General features: G+C 38.3%; 1 protein-coding gene across 5 annotated transcripts in view; it reads right to left on the bottom strand.

The window, feature by feature from the left end:
• LOC122811806 (calcitonin gene-related peptide type 1 receptor-like) overlaps positions 1-20,671 on the bottom strand; it is a 1,193,346-nt gene that overhangs the window by 151,473 nt on the left and 1,021,202 nt on the right. For all 5 annotated transcript variants that reach the window (XM_044083884.1, XM_044083886.1, XM_044083888.1 and 2 more), the window contains exon 11: positions 20,083-20,301. In XM_044083884.1, coding sequence (XP_043939819.1) covers positions 20,083-20,301 — 219 coding nt within the window. The remainder of the gene's footprint in view (positions 1-20,082; positions 20,302-20,671) is intronic.

Genomic DNA, 20,671 nt, shown 5'->3' with positions numbered 1-20,671 from the left:
GACTTATTCTATCTTTTAACTTCCTGATGGATTTTCCATCATAAAAAGCAGGATGTAATTTATAAATGTCTAAGTAAACAATGTCCTTGAAACTACATTCAGCATAAACATAAACACTTAAAGCATATCCATTTTTTGTCACAGGAAGTATGAAAATGCTTTTTTTTTTAAAAGATTGTTTCTAAGAAATATGCTTAAATTGTTAGCAGGTATAACAAGGTGCTCCACCCTGTTTTGAATATATTTCACAGTTTTCTCAAACTTCATTTCCTTATCTCTTAGATGACAGCTGGTATGGTCACATATTTTAGCTCATCAAGTGTTTGTAAAATATGCCACTTTTTATTACTCTGTTGTTTTCTAATATGTATTGTACATCAACATCATGCTTGCAACTGTGGTGGTGGTGCTGCGGTAGCGTTTTTGCCTCACAGTAAGACATTGTCCTGTTCGATTCTCAGCTAGAGCGTCTTCTGTGTGGAGACGTGCGTGAATGGGCGTACCTTCGTTGAAGGTTGTGCATCAGGGCTGGCAACTCGGCACGTAAAAATCTACTGCCAATCATTAGTGGACTGGAGTTCCTCTGTGGTGACCCCTGACCGGGAAAAAGCCGAAAGACACAAACAATTGTACATCAACATCATAATTTTTTTGTCATAACAGGGAACAGAACTGTCTTTGTTTTCAGAGTAGAGGTTTGGCTGAACTATCTTGTTTATATATCTGTTTATATTTATATATATATATATATATATATATATATATATATATATATATATATATATATATATATATGTGTGTGTGTGTGTGTGTGTGTGTATGTGTGTCTATACACACGTATGGAAACACCACAAAAATACATTTGTTTTGTAAATTTCTGCAACAGTTGACAAAAACCACAATGGCAAAGAGTTCCTTGACAATGTCACAGAGTAATGTTGATAACTCTAGACACATTTAACAGCTGAAACTCAATGAGGTAGTGTTTAAAGGGGTTGTTTATCAACATTATGAATGAAATCCCTTAAAACAGTATTTTTAGATGACAATATTTGATTATCTCATAGTTGAAATTGTCTAGAGAGTACAAAAGATTTACAACAGACTTCTTGTTTTACAAGAACAATTATTAATTTCTTGCTTATATGTAGCTAGTATTTTCTCCTCAACAGAGGTGTAGCTGGGTTTTAAAGTGTCTAGGCTTGTCTAATGCACTCTGTGTTCACAGAAGGTAAGATTATAATACCCTGCCTTCTTATGCAGTATCTTTTTTCCATTTACTTAGAAAGGATGTACTCCTAATAACTGCTTACTTTCAAAATATCTGGATAGACTGTTAAGTCATTTTTTTTATTTCTGTGACACTCTGTGAATTTTGTTCTTTGTCGTGTTTTAAACACACTGCAATAAACCATTTCTTAAGTTACCAAGTTATGTTTAATTATTTTTTGTAAAACTATAAATCAATTAACTGCATTCAGTCTCTTTCTGTCGGTGTGGTAAGTTTCTAGCCATTTAAGGCTTAGCAGCTCTTTATACACTACACAATAAAAGAGCCGTGATTATTCAAAGAGTTAGTAAGTTTATAATGGTTGTCAGTGTAAGAAAGGAAGGCAGCAGTAAATGACAATGAATAGTAAAAGAGATCAGAATTGCTATGGAATTAGTAAATTTATACCATTGGCGAAGGGATAAAGAGAGTGTAAACACCTTGCTATGTAGATTTCCCAAGTTAAAAATCTTAAAATGTGATAAGTAATATGATACAAGAGCCTGGAAAATACTCTGTAAGACAGTATTATGGGATTTCACCTGGAGATGTTAAATATCATAGTAATACCAACATCCTGCCTTATACTGACAACAGTAATCTGAAAATCTCGTACCTCTCCAGCAACCATATGCAACACCTTTAACACTATCTTAGCTATACTGTACCTGTGTATAAAATGTTTGATGGTGAACCTCAATAAAACCAGTGTAATGGTATATGGCTGACACAAACAACTCAGTTCCTTTAAGCTGTAACCTTACTGTTTTTAACAGCAACTCCCTAAAATCAGTTGAATCCATGAGATATCAAAGCATTTTATTAGACTCAACACTATACTTCTCAACACGTTTACCAAATGACCAGTGAAGTGATATCAGTGCTCCATAGATGCCATGTTATCTCCAGTCTTGTAACAAAATATGATAGGCTTGCTGTTGACAAAAAGGATACTCCTATTCATGCTAGAATGATCACTGTCCATTACAGGCTTCATCTCAGCTTAAACCACTCAGAAAGTATAAACAACGCAGACCCACATCTGTTGTTTTATTGTAGGTGGAAGCAAAAAAGGATACCATTGCCTTACAATTAAACAAGTTAGGTGGCTTCAAATTCCCTTTAGAAAAAAAATTAGTGGTTCACTTATTTACAATATCCTCCTTCTGGAACAATGCAGGATACTACATAGTCTACTCATTATTAAACAATCTCCAGAAATCTCTCAGAGTGGCTGACTCCTCTGCTCTCAGTCTTAAAAATCTCCCATACTGGGTTGTGCTGACAATGCCATCTCCCATTTAGGTCTGCTCATATGGAATGCTCTTCTGAGCACTCTTCCTGTTTTTCCTCCCTTCACCCTTTCTCCAAGTGGTTCAAATACTGCTTGAAATATCTATCAGAATGCAAATCCTGAAAATCCATCTCCTCTTGCCCTCTCCTTACATTACATCACTTGCCTGTTTCAAACATTGTGGTATCAATTGATAAACCACTTTGTATTATGACATACAAAAATAATTGTAATATAGCATTAGTCACATTCTTTTTCTGTCTGTTTTCTACCATTTGTAATACTTGGAAATAGTGCATCAGTCAGCTACTTTTTTCTGCCTACTTTCTTTTTTAAAAACACAATTTTATTTATTCATATCAAAATCTAGCAAAATATACAAGAACATGTACAACATTTGGATCAAAAAACCTACAGAGAAGATACAGAAGGTTCAAGTGTGACTAAACTAATATACAATGTGCCAAACTTTTCAAGAGTCAGATGAATCATATCCATAAAGAAACCAAATGGAGAGAAGAAATAGTATTTGATATACTACAAATTCAACAACATTCAACAACATTTTTTCATACCTTCCTATTAACGGGAGTTAGGGGGATACAGTGAGTAATTAGTACAGAGAGATTACTAGTCATCTGATAAGAGTAAAAAGATGAAGTCCCACAGTTTCTGAAAATAAATCCGCTTGTGAGGGTTAGTTACTAACAATTTATGGGACCTAATGTACTGGATAGCTATTACCTTAAAATCTTTCCACCTAAGTTTAGTACTATCCAGCCAATGTTTAGTTATATAAAATTTAATCAGGAGACAGATAGTAATCAGAGCATGTAGTTTGATTTTGGGCAAATGAATGTTTGTGATATGCAGAAGGGCCATTTCCCAGGAGAGTGTGGATTTATGGTATCCTATTTTCTCTAGGCGGACTTTAAGTGAACACCAGATCTTGTGAGCATATTTACAAAACCACATAATATGTATAATATTAGCACGTGGGTAGGAACAACAGGCACATGCGGGAGATTGATTAGGATCAAATTTGTTTAAGTGGACTGGGGTAAGGTATAAGTTGTTTATAATCATGAATTGTGTATAAAGAAGCTTTTTATATGGCGAGAACATAAGAGTATGTTTAATGGCCTGGTACTTCTGATTCCTCATGAGGCTAATACCTTGGGAATCCCAGTATTCCGCAAAAACTATTTTCCCTTGATTGATGAAGTCGGAAAAAGCTTTATAGGCTAATGAGGTCATGTTTTTTTTGTAAGATAAAACTTGAAGTAAAGAGTATACCTGTTTCTGTTCCTCAGCTGTACTTGGGAATTTACTAATTATAGATTGGGTTATTTCTCTAATTTGTCTCAAAATAGAGACATATTTTGTAGGGAGACCCAGAGTCGTTAGTAGATCAGTTAAGGATAAAGGGTTATGTTTCTGTATATCCCATAAGGTAAGGTTTTTAATTAGAGGGAGATTATCCAGATTGATCAATTTATTGCTCAAAGTTATATTAGGGTTAAGGTGGAACGGTTGAAATAGGAGAAGATAAACCAAAAACAACACCAACGGACCAAGGCAACCACCAATAAGTCCCCAAGCAATTCTGTAATGTAACAACCAGTATGCAAGCTATTGTAGGCTACAATAGCTTGCATACTGGTTGTTACATTACAGAATTGCTTGGGGACTTAGTTTACACATAGTTTTTCATTTGTAGTGGTGCAAAGTGTCCCCAAGAATCCTAGGGGAGGTCCTTGGCATCTTAGATTAGAGGAACAAGAACTGTTATGGCAATTACGTACCAACGCACATGTATACCCAGGAATTAACAATATCTGTTCCATTAAATGTTTGCTCAGATTAAGAGCTTTGGAACGTTGATAGTTACATTTTATATGTAGTTATATGTATATTTTTTCACATATTATGTTTATAAATTGTGAATACATTGTTTATGATCTATATATTTTTATAATATATATTATATATAGATTATGTTTTTTTAGTTGATGTATGGGAGAGTGTAGTTTTAACTTAAAAATTAAAAAATAATAGTGTTGAATTTAAAGTAACATGACATATGTACTTGAAGTTTTCAGTTATTTTTCTGGTATTATACGTTTTTCTCTTTATTTTATTCAATTGGAGTAGGTTCAATTATTCAATTAATTGTTTAATGGTCCTAACGTTTTTGTGATGTCATCATTCACTGTTATTTAAAGTTCTAGTGTTTGTCAGTTTAAACGTCTGAAGAAGTGCATGTATTTGTCGTGCATGAAAGCGTTAACAAATAAACGTCTGTGGATCTGGTATTTGCGATTTGTGGACTCCTATTTTCCTTTGTGTTTCTCAAAGTTTTTTGGTTGTAGTTTTTTATTTATATGTAGTGAAACTTCATTGGTGATCCTTTTATTGAAATTAAAAATCCAACAAAATAAAGTGATTGCAAATGAAACAAATATGTTTAATTTCTGATTACTTAAAAGAATCAGAAACTTTGCTTTTTATGTAGGGGGCTTTGCCCGCACATCCAGTAAATTAAACATACCAACTCTGCTGTTGTATAGCTGTGGAGAAAGAGGATAACTATACACACACACACACACACACACACACACACACACACACACACACACACACACACACACACACACACACACACACACGCATGCACACTCTGTAGCTAAAGTTCTCTGGCCAGCCACAGACAGTATACTCATTCCTTATTGAGTGCATATATTGCATTTTTTTGTTTTCTTTTGCTTTAATTTTTAGTTTTATTTAGCTGCATCTCTTAGCATAGTTTATGTCTACATAATTATTTGGTTGCATTATATAAACTGCCTTATTACTTTTCTATTTTGTTACATGGTCTTGGCCGAAAAGAGGTCTTACAAGTCTGGTTTAATTACCTGAAGTGCTAAAGAAGGGGAAAACAACAAAGTTGTGTTTTTTTAATAAGTAACATTGTACAGATTATTCAGTTGTAGGAAAAATACAATCTGTAAAGAGAAATACTGTTTTAAGGTATATGTTTCCTTTCAACTGCAAGAGCATACTCAGGAAAAGGAAAGCAAAACAATGTCATGTTATGAGTCATTGTGAGAAATGGAAGACTTGACAGAAAAAAATAAAATCCAAATGACCACCTTAATTATACTACTTTACGGTAGAGCAAATTTACAATGTAACATTAAGTAATTTGATTAGTATAGTGGTATTACTATTAGTTAGATTATCATGATGTGATCACAAATGCATCTTTTGCCATTTCTCCTCTAATTTTCAATCTATCACATTGTGAAAGTACAGTTGTGTAGGTAACATACCATAATTGTAGACGTTCAAGTAGGTTGCTGTTGAGTATTCTTTATATCCGGTACTTTCTCCACGAAGTCCCTTTCCATCCAACTGAACTGCCAAAGATTAGGCTCCTACCCTCAGGAGGGATATATTCACCTTGGCCATGTGCCGGCATAAGCAGAGCATGTGTTTGGGCATCTACAGAGCTTTCTTGTTCTGAACAAAATTATAAAATACTAAGTTCCTAAAATAATATGTGAGAGAACCCTGACCTATAAAAGTAATACAGGGTGAAGTAAGATAGTACAGGAAGATTTAGGGTGGGGGAAGGAACCATTTTAGGGAATACTCACCAAGAAGAAGCCAGTACTTAAGAGATTACCGTACTAGGGGGATGGAAGCTTGGTATTTCTACTCAACAGTGATCTATTCAAACATATACCATTATGGTAAGTTACCTACATAACTGTATTATGTTCACTAAATCACCACTACAGTATTCCTTACATCTGACATGACTCACAGAATTTAACTTGAGTGGGTGGAGGAAGGGGAAGCTTCCTCCGAGTTAAGGATGCCATGCAGGTCAGCCTTAGCAAATCCAGTTCTTGCAGCAGACCGAACATTCAATTTGTAATGCCTAGTGAAGGTGAGGACATAAGACCAAGTGGCACCATCAAAGACAGTGTTAGTTTAGAAGCATGAAAGCCCATGAAGTAGCTACTGCTGTGGTAGAGTGGGCCTTAAGATGTCCTGCTAACTGTTTACTACAGTCTGCATAACTGAAGTGAATTGTATTGCAATTAATTTTAAACAGTTTGCTTAGACATTGGCAAACCTATTTTCTTTTCTGCAGTAGATGAATGATTGGTGTGATTTTCTCACATCTTTAGTTGTTTTTGTAAGGAGAATCAAAACTGCCTTTCATCATCTAAATAATGAAGAATTATTTTCTGTTTTTCTGAGGGTTTGGAAAGAAAGATTGAATGGCTGAAAGATTGGACTTACATATACTATGTCCAAGATGCTATTTCTAAGTTCGGGGTGTGGGGGGTGCAGGAGAGGCTTGCCCCCCCAAAAGAAGTTTAAGGAGAAGAGTCAGTTTTGAGATATGCTCTTCTCCTGTGTTTTTTTTTCAGCAATCAACATTTTGAGTGCTGACATCCCAATAAGGAGCTACAAAATGGCCTGTAACTCAAAAACTCTTCTAGTTGAGGTTAAAGCCACTAACAAAATAGTTTTCCAGTAAAAAAAAAAATAGCAGCTAGTTCAAAAGGATGAAGAGTTACCTTTTCAGATATATAGCCCAGTTCCAAGGCTGGGCCACTCTGTTTTTTTGGTGGATTAATATGGAGAGCTTCTTTGAGAAACAGTCTGACCTGATTCAAGTTTAATAAAGGAGGATCCAGAAGCAAAAACTAAAATGACAAAGACATACAGTGACAGATGTGTAAGATAAGCCAGATATAAGTAGTTCACAAAGATGCTGAAGGACCAGTTATGCCCCTGCTAAACCACAGTCTTGTCCTTTCTTCTGACACGAGATAAAAAAAAAAAGCTTTTCCATTTGAATAAATAAGACTCTCTTGTGTTGTCTTTTAGCTTCTAAAAGCTTGTGGCATGTCCTGAGAGAAGTGTCTTCTAAAATTAATTTAAATCCTGTCATTCATTCTCTGAGGTCCAGGGTCTGTAGATTGGGTTGTAGTATTGACCCTTTGTTCTGAGTAAGAAGATCCACCATGAAAGAAAGAGACAGGTATTGACCTTAGGTCAGTTCATTTAGAAGAGAGGAACAGCATTGTTTTGGCCAAAAAGGCGTTAACAGCAACATCCTCGGACTGTCTCTGCTTATTTTTAGATATACTTTGGGAATCAGAAGAAAAGGTGAAAAGGCATAAAGAAACTTCTAGTTATCTTTTGCCATTGCTTGTTTATAATGAATCCTGGAGAAAAAAACATTCTGAGCTGTCTGTCTTCTATTGTAAAAAGATCTGTCTTGGGGACTCTGAATGTTTGCATGAGTTGAAGGAAGGCTTTTCTGTTTAACATCCACTCGCTGTGGTCTGTACAGGATTTGTTTAAGAAGTCTGCTAAAGTTTTTGGACAGGAGGGAATCTAGACTGAAGAAAATGATTGTGATGAATGGCTACTTCACAAACAGTCATAGCTAGTCTACAATGGAGTAAGATTTTGTCTCACCCTGTTTGTTTACATACAGCATAACGGTGTTGTCTGTCACAATTTGGAGAGTACCTGGAGACCATAATTAGTAAAGAGTTTGAGTCCATTGATCCATGCCATCATCTCTTTGATACTAATGTGACTTTTTTGAAAGAAGAACTTCATGCATCCTGGGCCTGGATTCCTAGACGGCATGCTCCCCATGCAAAGTCTGAGGCTTTTACTGCAGTGCTGTGAGTTGGCTGAGGTTAACAAAAGGGGGACCCCCCCCAGATTGGATTATATCTGTTTGGCCCACCAAAGCAGTTCTTGAACCAGACAAGGAATGATCAGACTTTGTTTTATGAGAGAATTCTGGTGTTGAATTCAGATTGACTTGAGATGCTACTAGAATTTCCTCATGTGAATTCTGGCATAATGAACCATGAGGAAGGTTGAAGTCACAGTCCGAAGGGCTTTTAGGAACTTCCTGGCTGACGCAGATTTCTGACTTGCTACATACTGAAAGTAGGTTTTGTATGATACTGTTTTGTCTAGAAATAGAAAGGCTGCTTGACTTGTAGTATCTATTAGGAAACCTAGAAAAACAAGTATTACATATTATTGCAACCAGATTGCAAAGTGGCATAATTCCTTATGTTTTGCCGGAAACACTTACCCATACATTAAAAGGGGTGTGTACACAACTAAATAATACTGTGTCACACTGGGTATGAGGTAGGAAAATAAGAAATGGTCCAATTTTCTTCTCATGGGTGGGGAGCCTCATTAGATGTTATGTTGTCCCTATCTTGCCTTCATTCTTGCTTGTTGGGTTTGGAGCTGAGACTTGGCTCCGACTCGGCCGTATCCTAAAGCTTGAGAACTTCTACTGGTACGAGGCTAGACCCTATCCCAAGATGCATAGCGAGAGTTACCCAGATCTCATTTGCCTCTTGAAGCTTCGGGGTTGCTTTGCGACTGGCTCAGGCTAAGTTGTATTTTTTTCTCATTTTTGTAAAGAATATTGATATTTCTTAGATGTTCTATTCCTTATAGTTAGGAGTTTCTATCAGTTTGTGTGCTTCGTGTCTATTGCCATATTTTTGCTGTTTGTTGTTGAGGCCATTGTTTTCCACTCTCAGCCCTTCAAGTCCTCCTTTACCAACACCCCATTTGATGGCTCATCATTGTTCAGACCCAAGATAAAAGAGACTCTTACCAGGTGCGAGCAAGATGGTAAAACTCTCTCTGCCATGGGAGTACGTTTCTCCACGCCTACTAGACCTTATCCCAAAGGTCAAAAAGGTGGAAAAATGTGGTTTTGGAAATCCCAGGGAGCTTTGCCTGATGCAGGTGGCGATTTTTTCCCCCAGGGGCAGAGGTGGGAACAGTAACGGGAGATGCCGCCCTCGCAGCAGAGGGGGGTCCACAGAATCAGGGCGACAGAGATAAGTTCTCTGGTAGGCCTTTCCAGTGCTCCTGAAAGGAGGCTTGCCTGTCCACCTCTAGATGCAGTCGGGGGGCAGATTGTCACTGTACCCAGAAGCCTGACAAAGTATCACAAAAGACAAATGGGTACAGTCGGTAATATCCAGGGGATACAGCATTCCTTTCTCCATGCCACCTCTTCCCAGAAAACAAAAATCAGTCCCAGATGTGCCACCCAATCTACGGGATCAAGCAAACCTAGAAGTTCAAAGGTTGCTAGAAAAATGAGCCATCCAAGAAGTCCCCGCAGACCAAATTGGATCCAGAACTTACTCATGGTTCTTTTTAGTTCCAAAGAAAACAGGGGACTGGAGACCCATTTTGGATCTCAGCAGACTGAACAATTCTGTCAAGAAAACAAAGTTCTGGATGGTGACACTGCAGTCCATTCTTCCCTTTCTGGGAAAGGACAATTGGATGTGTTCCATCGATCTCCAGGATGCGTTCTACCACATCAAGATGGACAGGTGATCCAGGAGATATCTATGCTTCTGGCTGGGAGCCAGTCATGATTAGCTCAGAGCTCTGCCCTTTGGTCTCACTACAGCCCCTAGAGTATTCAGCAAATGCATGGCAGTAGTTATGGCTCACCTGAGGTGTCTTGGATTCCGGGTGTTTCCATATCTAGACGACTTGCACCTTACCGGCACCACCGAGCATCGACTAATCATTGCAAAGGACACCGCAATTCATCTCTGCTCAGAGTTAGGCATCACTATAAACTATGAAAAATCTGCCTTGTTGCTCTGTCAGTATATTACATTTATAGGAGCAGATTTAAATATAAAAGACATGATAGCAAAATTGCCTCAGGAGAGATTGTCAACCATATGACATCAGGCGTCAGTCTTGATCAGGAGAAAGAAGATTCAAGCAAGATTTGTCCTCAAAGTGCTAGGCTCGATGGTGGCAGCCATAACACTAGTTCTCTTGGCATGCTTTCATTTGAGGATATTGCAGTGGCTTCTATTTGCTCAATGGTCCATGCAGAATCTGCCCATGTCACACGAGATCCTCATTACGGAGACCTGCAAAAGGGATCTACAATGTTGGCTTCAGTCTACATGCGTAACGATAGGCAGGCCGTTCATCCTTCCCCCAACCGGTAGCCACAGTGACCACAGATGCTTCCCAGATAGGGTGTGTGGGGCACTATCTGGGACAGACTGTTCAAGGAACTTGGCAGCAACACGAATACCACTTGCATATCAACATCCTGGAGATGAGAGTGGTGCTTCTGGTGTTTGAAGCACTTCACGGCTCTCTACCGATGGGAATGACTGCAATTCAAACAGACAACATGCCTGTAGTGTGGTACATCAACAAGCAAGGCAGAACCAGATCTTACCCCTTGTGTTGAGAGGCTCTAAGAGTATGGCAGTGGTGGTGTCCTGTCAGTGTTTTCTGATTACAACGTACGTCCTGTGAAAATCCAATGTGATAGTGGACAAGCTAAGTAGGGCAATTCTGATGCCACACGAGTGGTCCCTGAAGCAGGAAATTGAGAATCAAATTTTTTGCATGTCGGGCCAGCCTTTCTGCGACCTTTTTGCCACATCCATCAATAGCAAATGCAGCAGCTATTTTGCCCTAGTCCCCCAACTGGGACAGTTACCCAAAGATGCACTTGTTCACAGTTGGCCCCCGGGACTTCTGTATGCTTTTCCCCCGTTTCCTCTAATACCCAAAGTTCTTCAGAAAGCAAAATCGCTGGGTTGCAAGCTAATCCTCATTGCCCCTTACTGGCCTCGTCAGATTTGGTTCCCCTTACCTTGGCCCCATTTCCAGGAGGAGCCTTGGATTCTGGACCCAGTTCCAGATCTCCTGATGCATCAGTCAGGAACACTCCACCCTTCTATTCAGACCCTCAAGCTGACAGCTTGGTTTCTACACTTCCCGTCTTAGCCAGGCTTCCTGACATTTCCCCTGCAGTACGACACATTTTGATCTCTTCTCACAAATCTACAACAAGAAAGATTTATACCAGCAAATGAAAGAGGTTCTCTTGTTGGGCAGTCAAAAAGCATATTGACACTTTTACTGCACCCATTTCGAAGATCCTGGAATTCCTAACTGAGATTTTTAACCAAGGGCAACTGCAGCCACCATTCGAGTTCAGCTGGCTGCTATTTCCAATCATATTGGAGAAATGGGTTCAAACGTTATATCCCACAGTTTATGCAAAGCTTTTCTCAAAGGTACTATCCTCTTGAGACCCCCCAATAGGAGAACCACCTCCTCCTTGGGATCTAAACTTAGTTCTGACCTCCTTGATTCTCCCTCCTTTCAAGCCAGCTGCTACTTGTTCTCTGAAGTTCTTGACTTGGAAAACAATCTTCTTGACTGCCATTCCATTAGTCCCCCTTATTTAATTTTTCACAAAGAGTTTCTCTCAGAGCCAATCCCTCCTTTCTTCCAAATGTTTGCTCTGAGTCAAATTTAAATCAATCAATAGAACTCCCTTTTTTCCCTAATCATGGCAACAAGGCAGAATATAGACTCCACCAACTGTATGTGCATAGGCAGTTACGCTTCTACTTGCACAGGACGAAGGAATTCAAAAACATCTGACCAATTTTTTATATCATTTTCAGAAAACAGAAAGGGTACTTCACTCTCAAAAGTAACTTTATCAAAATGGCTTACTGACACCATCACTTATGTTTATAGCTCACAGTGCAAACAACTACCAGGGAAAATTTGTTGGCATTCCACTAGAGCATTATCTACCTCTATGGCATTTCAGGCCAGACTGCCTTTGGACTCAATTTGTGTAGCAGGTACTTGGATTACTCCTCATACCTTCATCACTCATTACAAGGTAGATGTGGCCTCCCAGAACAGGGCATCCTTTGGTTTCACTGTTCTGAAGAGTTTATTCCCTTGAGCCACCCGAGAAAGAAGGTCCTGGGGACGCTATCCCAACAAGCAAGAATGAAGGCAAAATAGGGACAACATAACATAAACAAGTTATGTACTCACCATAATGTTCCATGTTTGTTGTCCGTGATCTCGCCTTCTTTCTTTCATCCCTCCCCCCTTCCTGGAGGATTGAGAGGAATTATTTGGTGTTTGGCTATATGTTCTATGATCCCCTTATTTGGTGTTTGGCTATATGTGCTATGATCCCCTTCCTGTCTCATGAAGTGGTTAGGCTTAGGGTCTATCAATGTTATCTTGCTGATACTGACAGGTATATATAGATATATTTAGGGTGTGTGTGTGTGTGTGTGTGTGTGTGTGTGTGTGTGTGTGTGTGTATATATATATATATATATATATATATATATATATATATATATATATGGTTTACTATTGAAATGTCGAACGGCACTACATCGACTGTACTATAGTCGAACACGGAAGTTCGAAAATAGTAATGTCGACGACAAAAAAACAATCTAGGACTGTGTTTTAACATGGGTCGAGGTAGGGGAGATGTTTGTAGTTCTGAATAATACTGAACACCTACCTCGACCCATGTTAAAATCATTCCTAGATTGTTTTTGACCTCGACATTACTATTTTCGAACTTCCGTGTTCGACTATAGTACAGTCGATGTAGTGCCGTTCGACATTTCAATAGTAAACATATATATATATATATATATATATATATATATATATATATACATGTATATGTATATGTATATATATATATATATATATATATATATATATATATATATATACATATATATAACTGCGGTGGTGGTGCTGCGGCAGCGTTGTCGCCTCATAGCAAGACGTTGTCCCGTTCGATTCTCAGCTAGAGCGCCTTCTGTGTGGAGGCATACATGAATGGGACGTGCCTTCGTTGAAGGTTGTGCGTCAGGGCTGGTAACCCGGTACGTAAAAATCCACTACCAGTCATTAGCAGACCGGAGTTCCGCTGTGGCGACCCCTAACCGGGAAAAGCCAAAAGACACAAACAAATATATACATATATATGTTTAGTCTAGTGTTATGGGTTATCACAAAAGAGATCTGGGGATCTGGGTAACTTTTGCTAGGCATGCTGGGATAGGGTTTAGCCTCGAGCCAGTAGCAGCTCTCGAGCTTTAGGATACGGCTGAGTTGGAGCCGAGTGTCGGCTTCGAACTTAACAAGCAAGAAAGAAGGTGGGATCATAACTTCTTTTTCTTTGACCTCCGCATTTGTACACTGCATTAGAAATCATGCATTCCTCTTTGCAGCCTTAGCAAAGGGAACTTAGTAATATTCCGTGTAACTTTTCAGGGCCAGTAATCATGAAAAGCAAAGGTGCCTGGAAGCAATACTGAGTAAGGGGCCGGTGAGTCCTCAGGGTTAGCAGCCTTTTTCCCCAGCGGAACTCCTGTGTGAGGGCCGTTGCACATTATCCCGCTTCATAGACAGACTACTGTTTATCTGAAGTTGTTTAATCCCAACAGCCAGTTACAGTATTAAGAAGAGGTGCTGTAAATTTTGAAAGATTCCCAGAAATGTCTCCCAAATGTAACATTCAGACATTCTAGTATTGACATATAAAGGACTTTGAAATGGCCTGGTAATGTTGTTGGGAACGTGGTGAGTTTCATCTGTCTTAACATTAACGACGACTGTGCAGCACCACTCATCTGTATAGCTCAGGAAGGGATGCTCCTCGGGAAGAGGAATTCTGGCGTTATTCTTCTTCCTATGTAACAAAGAAATATGACCAAATACTTGTTAATAGTTTACACACCCCTTCTAAAGTAACCGCACATCATTTTGCGAAAATATTACAAGTCATGCCACTTTGCGATCAGGTTGCGATAATACGTAAGTACCGAAAAACATTCTGGAAGAAAGACTTCATACTGAGAGTTAACCTAAGATTCTGAAAGAGCTTCATGTCAAATTCACAGGCCTTTAGAAGGCCTGAAATGAAAATAGCTTGGCTCAGACAAGCATCCAGTTAAGGACAGATGTGAATTCCTTGGAGTCTGCAGAAAGCTATGACTGGTGTCAGGCACTTTGTGAGTACACTCGGTGCTGTAGAAAGTCCAAAGGGTAAAGAAGTAAACTGATAGTATGAGTCAGGACAAAGAATCTTACATACGTCCTGTGACTTTTGGCAATAGGTATACTATGTGCAAATAAGCATCTTTTAAGTCCTGAGTCGCCAGAGAAACATTTGTGTTAAGAAGAGGCAAAAGTCTGAAGGGAGAACATTTTATTGTGAAGGTGCTGTAGAAAGTTATTCAGTCTGGAGAGATCTAGAATAGGCTGCAATCTGCTTATTTCATGGAGACTAGAAAAGTCTTGAATAAAACCCCTTTTCCTACTGGAAGATTTGAAACAATTGTTGGAATCAGGAATTCTTGACCTTTTGGAATCTGAGAAATGTCTAGAGGGTTGGAATTGAATTCCACTGAAGCTTGCAACCTCGTGTTATGATATTCAATACCCAAGAGTCAGAAATGATTTTTTTTTCCATAATGGAAGGCAAACAGAAAATTTGTCCGCTATTTTGTGTGAAGAAGAAAGAAGGCATGGGTAGGGAAGGGGAAAGGAAGTAGGACAATGATAGTTAGGGCTGGTCTCTATTACTTTTTGAAGTCCTGAAACCCAGAGTGTGTAGTCATAGTGTCTCCTTGCCATTTCTTCTTGAACTGACTTTTACCTGATGTTTGTTGTGTATTTTTAGTCTGCTTCCTAAACAAAGGAACTGGTTTTGAAGTGCAATTTATGTCATATCTGGGTAATGCAGAAAGAAAAAAGTTGGCTTAATCTTTGCATGACTTTACCCCCTCTTCCATCTTCTTGAAGACCAGCTGAGGAACTGCCTAAAAGAAAATCTCTGTCAAGAGGGCCAGTTAATAACTGTGACTTAACATCTTCAGGAAGGGGCTTGATCCTTAGCCAGTCATGCTTATCGATGATAGAATCAGTATCAGCAGCTCTAGACACTGCATCTGGGGCAGCTTCATACCTGCATGTGTGAGAATGTTTAGCTACTAGTGAGGAAGAATGGAGCATCTCTTGCAGAGCCCCCCTGCCCTCTTCAGTAATGCATGCTAAGCCTAACCCTAACGTCGCCCCTTCCCCCAACCCTAACCCGCTACCTTAATGTCATTTAAACCTTCCCGTAACACTGCCACTATTCAGACAAATTTGAGGCTAGTGTTGTGGTGGGTCGGGGGTATTTCTAATATCGGGAGAAGAAATAGTTTTCCTCTCTTGATATTATTATTTTCATTTTTTTTTTGCTATTGTATATGATCAAACTTATTTTGCTGGTGTTTTACATTCGTCATTAGGGCAGTTTGGTTATACACAACAGATCTGTATAACCATATATATGTTGATAAGAAAATAACAAAAATGAAGGGTAAATATAAAAACAAGAAAGCAGTAAGGGAAGGACCAAGAAAAGAGAAAGTAAAACACAGAAAACATGATAGAGATAGGAATAGTATAAAGAAGTATAAAGACTGTAGCAAAGAAGAAAAATACAAGAGAAAGAATAAGAAGGGAAGAAAGGAGCAAAATAAAAGGGGAAAATAAAAAGAAGGGAATAGGGAAAGGAGAATAATATGAATGAGTGCATAATGTGTGTAACTATAAGTGAATCAGCTGAAGGTATACTAAAATTAAGGCAATGGCTTCAGAAAAGGAAACATGCACATGAAAACTGGTCAGATAATATCACAAATGCACTGGCATTAAGCATCTAGAAAGACGTGGGCCAGGATGCAAAAACAGGCCCAGACAAGAGCTGTGGCAAAAAGCCTTTTGGCACGATTATGGCAACCAGCATTTCAGAAACACATTAGTTAAAATGAGGGAAGACTTCATTAATGGATGATTTGCATGTCTCTGAATTGCTTAGTAATTGCTACAAGTGCTAACTAGCCCCTTTCTGCTGTCATTGCAGTAATCGTTGTTGATGGATGATACAGCACATTACCACAGGCACCCCCCCTTCGTTCACTGCTACACTTGTACACACAAACACACACACACACACAAAACACTTCCATACCTCTTAACCCGTCGTTGAGTAAAAAGAATGCCCTTGTTTTAGCCTTTTATTTTTCTTTGTTCCTTGTAAATCACAAATGATTATAGTCGGTCAGTAATGCCAGACATTAGAGTCATTCTTTTTACTGTTCAGAAAATGCATTGTATTATGAGACCTGTTGCTCTATTAACTCTTTAAATGGATTAGAATAATATTTAGAATGACTCCCTGGTGTTGTCCTGTGCTCCCCCCTGGCTTTGACCAGAATTCTTGAGTACAACTCTCTAAAGTCCCAGAGCATTACAGTCAATCAATGTCAGATGTTGGAGTTTCATACTTTTTTTTTGGGTTCATCATATGCTTCATTTTGCAAAACTTGAGTTCCATTAACTGTTAGGGTAATATGAAAGGGTGTTGGTGGTATCTAGTGACCCCATACATCTTTCATGCTGCAAACTTGTCTAGTGCCCCTCTTCTGCCAAATACTTAACTATTGCAGGATTTGCTAGTTAGTCAAGGGGAATTTAAAGGCATGGCAGCTGCTACCCCCCACAAAGACACAGACATTACCCAGTTGCACTCATGGACACACACACACACCCCTTCTCCTATACATATATACACACACACACACACACACACACACACACACACACACACACACACACACACACACACACACCATACCCCCTAACTGACCTCTTACAGCAACCACCCAGGCAGATACACACACACACACACACACACACACACACACCAGACCCCAGTCATACATCTGCATATACACAGATGCAGCCACACATACATTCATTCATTTATACATACACATGCATACACAGACACACCCTAACACTATCTGTCTGCTAAACTCCCCAGCACTTACTTCTAAAATGATCTCTCTCACTTGAAAGTGATAGGTAAATGTGAACTTTTGGCAGAGTTAATTAACAAGGCTGGCAGTAGATATCTGCGTCGACAAGCAGTTCAATGACTCACTCGACTGCATAAAACAATTACTGTAGACTTTTGTAGGGGAAAGCACATGGTCTAATTATCATATGCCTCACCCCAGAATGCCTCATTTACATTTGTGATAGGTCACAGAGACAGCCCACCACAGTGCCGCACCTCTTCAGAGTAAAGTGCTGTGGAGCAGTGTCTCAGAATTGGAAACTGCTAGCCCCAGTAGTAATAATGGTTTACCCCTGGTGAGAGGTTTTCTGAATCCCAGGGATAATCTTGTATTTTTTTCTTGAAATCCACAAGAGAGAGCTACAGTGTCTAATGTGTGGTAGAATAGACTGCCAGATTTTTGGACCAAAAACTGTGAAGCAATGACTGTAGTATTTCTTTCTTTTTTTTTATGAGAGAGAGGTAAACAATGAAGGAGTTTGACTTAAATGAGAGCTAAGATTGCAAATTAATTCTCTAATTGTAAATCAGCCTACAAGTTAAGTGAAAGAGATAAGATTTAAAAGTTCAAATACTAATGCACCAAACTGATGTTGTGAAGTTTTTTGTACAAGTAGTTAGTTAGCAGCATTCCTCAGAACAAAGCAATGATGTTCTGTTCTTGGAGCAAACTAATTAATAAAATGACAAATTTTATTATGTATTATTTGAAGGGAGTTAATGCTTTTCTTTGAGGCAGAAGACATTAAAGGCAGGGTAGTAAAGACGATTAAAATCTTTTTCCCTGTAGTTTTATTTTTTGCCTGAAAGAAATAAAAATGTGAAATTGTTCAAGCCCATAGCAAAGTTTGTTATTTTTTTTAATTTAGTGTTTTGGTTATATAACTGAAAGTTTAGATTTTGATCAAGACAAAGACTCAGTTTGAAAGAGAAATTAGTTTCTTTGAGATTATTGTGATGGTCAATATTGGCAGAAGCATATGGTAGAGAGCTAAACTTTTGAGAAGAACCAAGTAACTTCACTTTAGTTTTTGGGGAATGGGTTTCTTTACTGAGATACACAGAAGTATAAAAATATGCTTATTTGTATCTCTCTCAATATAAAACGTACTCTGCAAATATCAATGAGTTTTCTTCATCATCAATGGTTTCACCTAATGCTGTGAAGTAGTTTGTAAGTCATTTGGTTTTAGAAATATTATGGAAACACTACATATGTTTGTAATAATTATTGCATATAACTAGCAATATCTCCAGTATAGTGTACTGTGCAAGGGTAGTGACAATGTATTTTCTGTTTCCCACCAATAACATGTAGCTCTTTCAGATTTGAAAATATGAGTTCCAAGTGACAAACACTAATAATATCTCCACTGTAGTGTCTTCATAACTTACACCATGCCCTTTCTTATGTTGCCTACTATTAATTGGTAAGTTACTTAGTTAAGGGAACTAGTCTCAAAAATGTCAGGATTCTGTAAGGAGGTATGGGTGTTATATGGATGTATACAAAAATGCTTAACAGTTATAGATGAGTTAATGCACATTTTATGGAGACTATAAGGTATTTAACTTTAATTGTTGGTCTTATTCAGTGGTTACAATACTGTTTTGTCAAAATTGTTCAAACGTTTTGAAAGGCACAGCAAACTTTGGAGACAAATAAGGGATGACTCTAAAATTCAGGGATGTTTATGAGGAATGTTTTTGAGTATAGCTGCTGTTTAGGATACCATGAGAGTAGAATGATGGTTAGAAGAGGAGGGAGTAAAAAAAGGAATAAAAAAAAAATCTTACTTTAAAATTTCAGAAAATTTTAAACAAAAATTTTAAACGTTTAAATCTCCAGCATTTATCTTATTGTAAGTTTGCAAACTACAACAAAAGACTTGACAAATTCTTAAGAAAAATGTCATTATGTATTGGAACTTTTGTAAATGTAATATATTTTATAGCAGGATGCATGGCATATCATAATGCTGTAGAGCATGACGAAGGGTAGAAGAGGACTGAGCAGCGTAATGTGGATTCATGTGGCAGTGCAGTACTGAGAGTAAGTAGAATAAATCAGAATAGGGTGAACTATTAAAATCAAAAGACAGATTGAGGGTTGTACAGAATCAGTAATGATAACATTCATGCTTTTAAACATACATGTGTTTCATTATAAAGTAGGGTATACATAGTTCTTGTTGTCCACTGGGTTGGCTGGTGCAACGTGACATGGAGAGAAATATTATCTGTTGCAGATATACTACATTTCAAATACTGTGTCATCAAGGCCCATGTGGTTAAGTTGAACAGATTTAATGGGCCAATACTGACAAGTGATATACATGGTAGGGCTTTCCCCTTATACTGGGGTCTCTTTTACCTGCATCTCTTAACTAAATATTTCTGAGACTGCCAAACTTCAGAGTACATTATATGTTGCAATTCTGCTCGTTCTGTTTATTCTTCCTAATGGAATGCAGTTCAATCATCTGAGTACTCTCAAAGAACCTGAATATAATTAATTTGCACAGCAGCAAGCTATCTACATAGTGTGAAGGCTGCCAGTCCACGTGGTGTAAAGGCTGCCAATCCACATGGGGTGAAAGCTACCAATCCACATGGTGTGAAGGCTGGTACAACAGCTTGAAGCTATCTGATTAAGACAACTGAAATGATTAATGTGCTTACCTGATAACTGGAAGTAATGTGTGAAACATAATCATACACTGTTCTTGCCGTGTGATCATTAGGTATCCATGGCATTATGACATAGTGTATACCAAGCAGCGGGACCAGAATGAGTGTGGCACGAGCTGCTTTTGCATAGGTGCTTGTTTCTGCTTGATGAGTCACCTTTAGCTTTATTATAAGCACTCTCATGATATTAAGTAGAAAGAAGAGATTCACCTGGAACAAAAAGAGAGTAAACTCAATTAGAAAATGTACATATATACTGGGACTTTCACTTACAGTGTAAGCTACTGAGCCATGTTAAGAAAAGACTATTCATCAGTGAGTTCTTCAGCTCTAGAGTCATCAGAACCTTAAGTGGCATCTGGTACTTACTGCAAATTCCTTCTCAGACTGGGCATAGGTCAGTGTAATCAGCCCCTCTCATTACCTCAAATTGTTTTGAAGAGCATCTTGAGTGTTCAAGCACTATTACAGTTCAAAAAAGTTATTTTTGTTGTGAAGAAAATAACCGAGGAAAAAACCTGAGGTGAATAATAACTTCATAGGTTCACAGGTGTGTACTAGGCTAATGGCCCTGGAGCCT

Source organism: Protopterus annectens, chromosome 9.part0 (genome assembly GCF_019279795.1).
Source record: "Protopterus annectens isolate FY-2018-M chromosome 9.part0, PAN1.0, whole genome shotgun sequence".
Lineage (NCBI taxonomy): Eukaryota > Metazoa > Chordata > Ceratodontiformes > Protopteridae > Protopterus > Protopterus annectens.
This window is presented reverse-complemented; position numbering and strand designations above follow the sequence as displayed.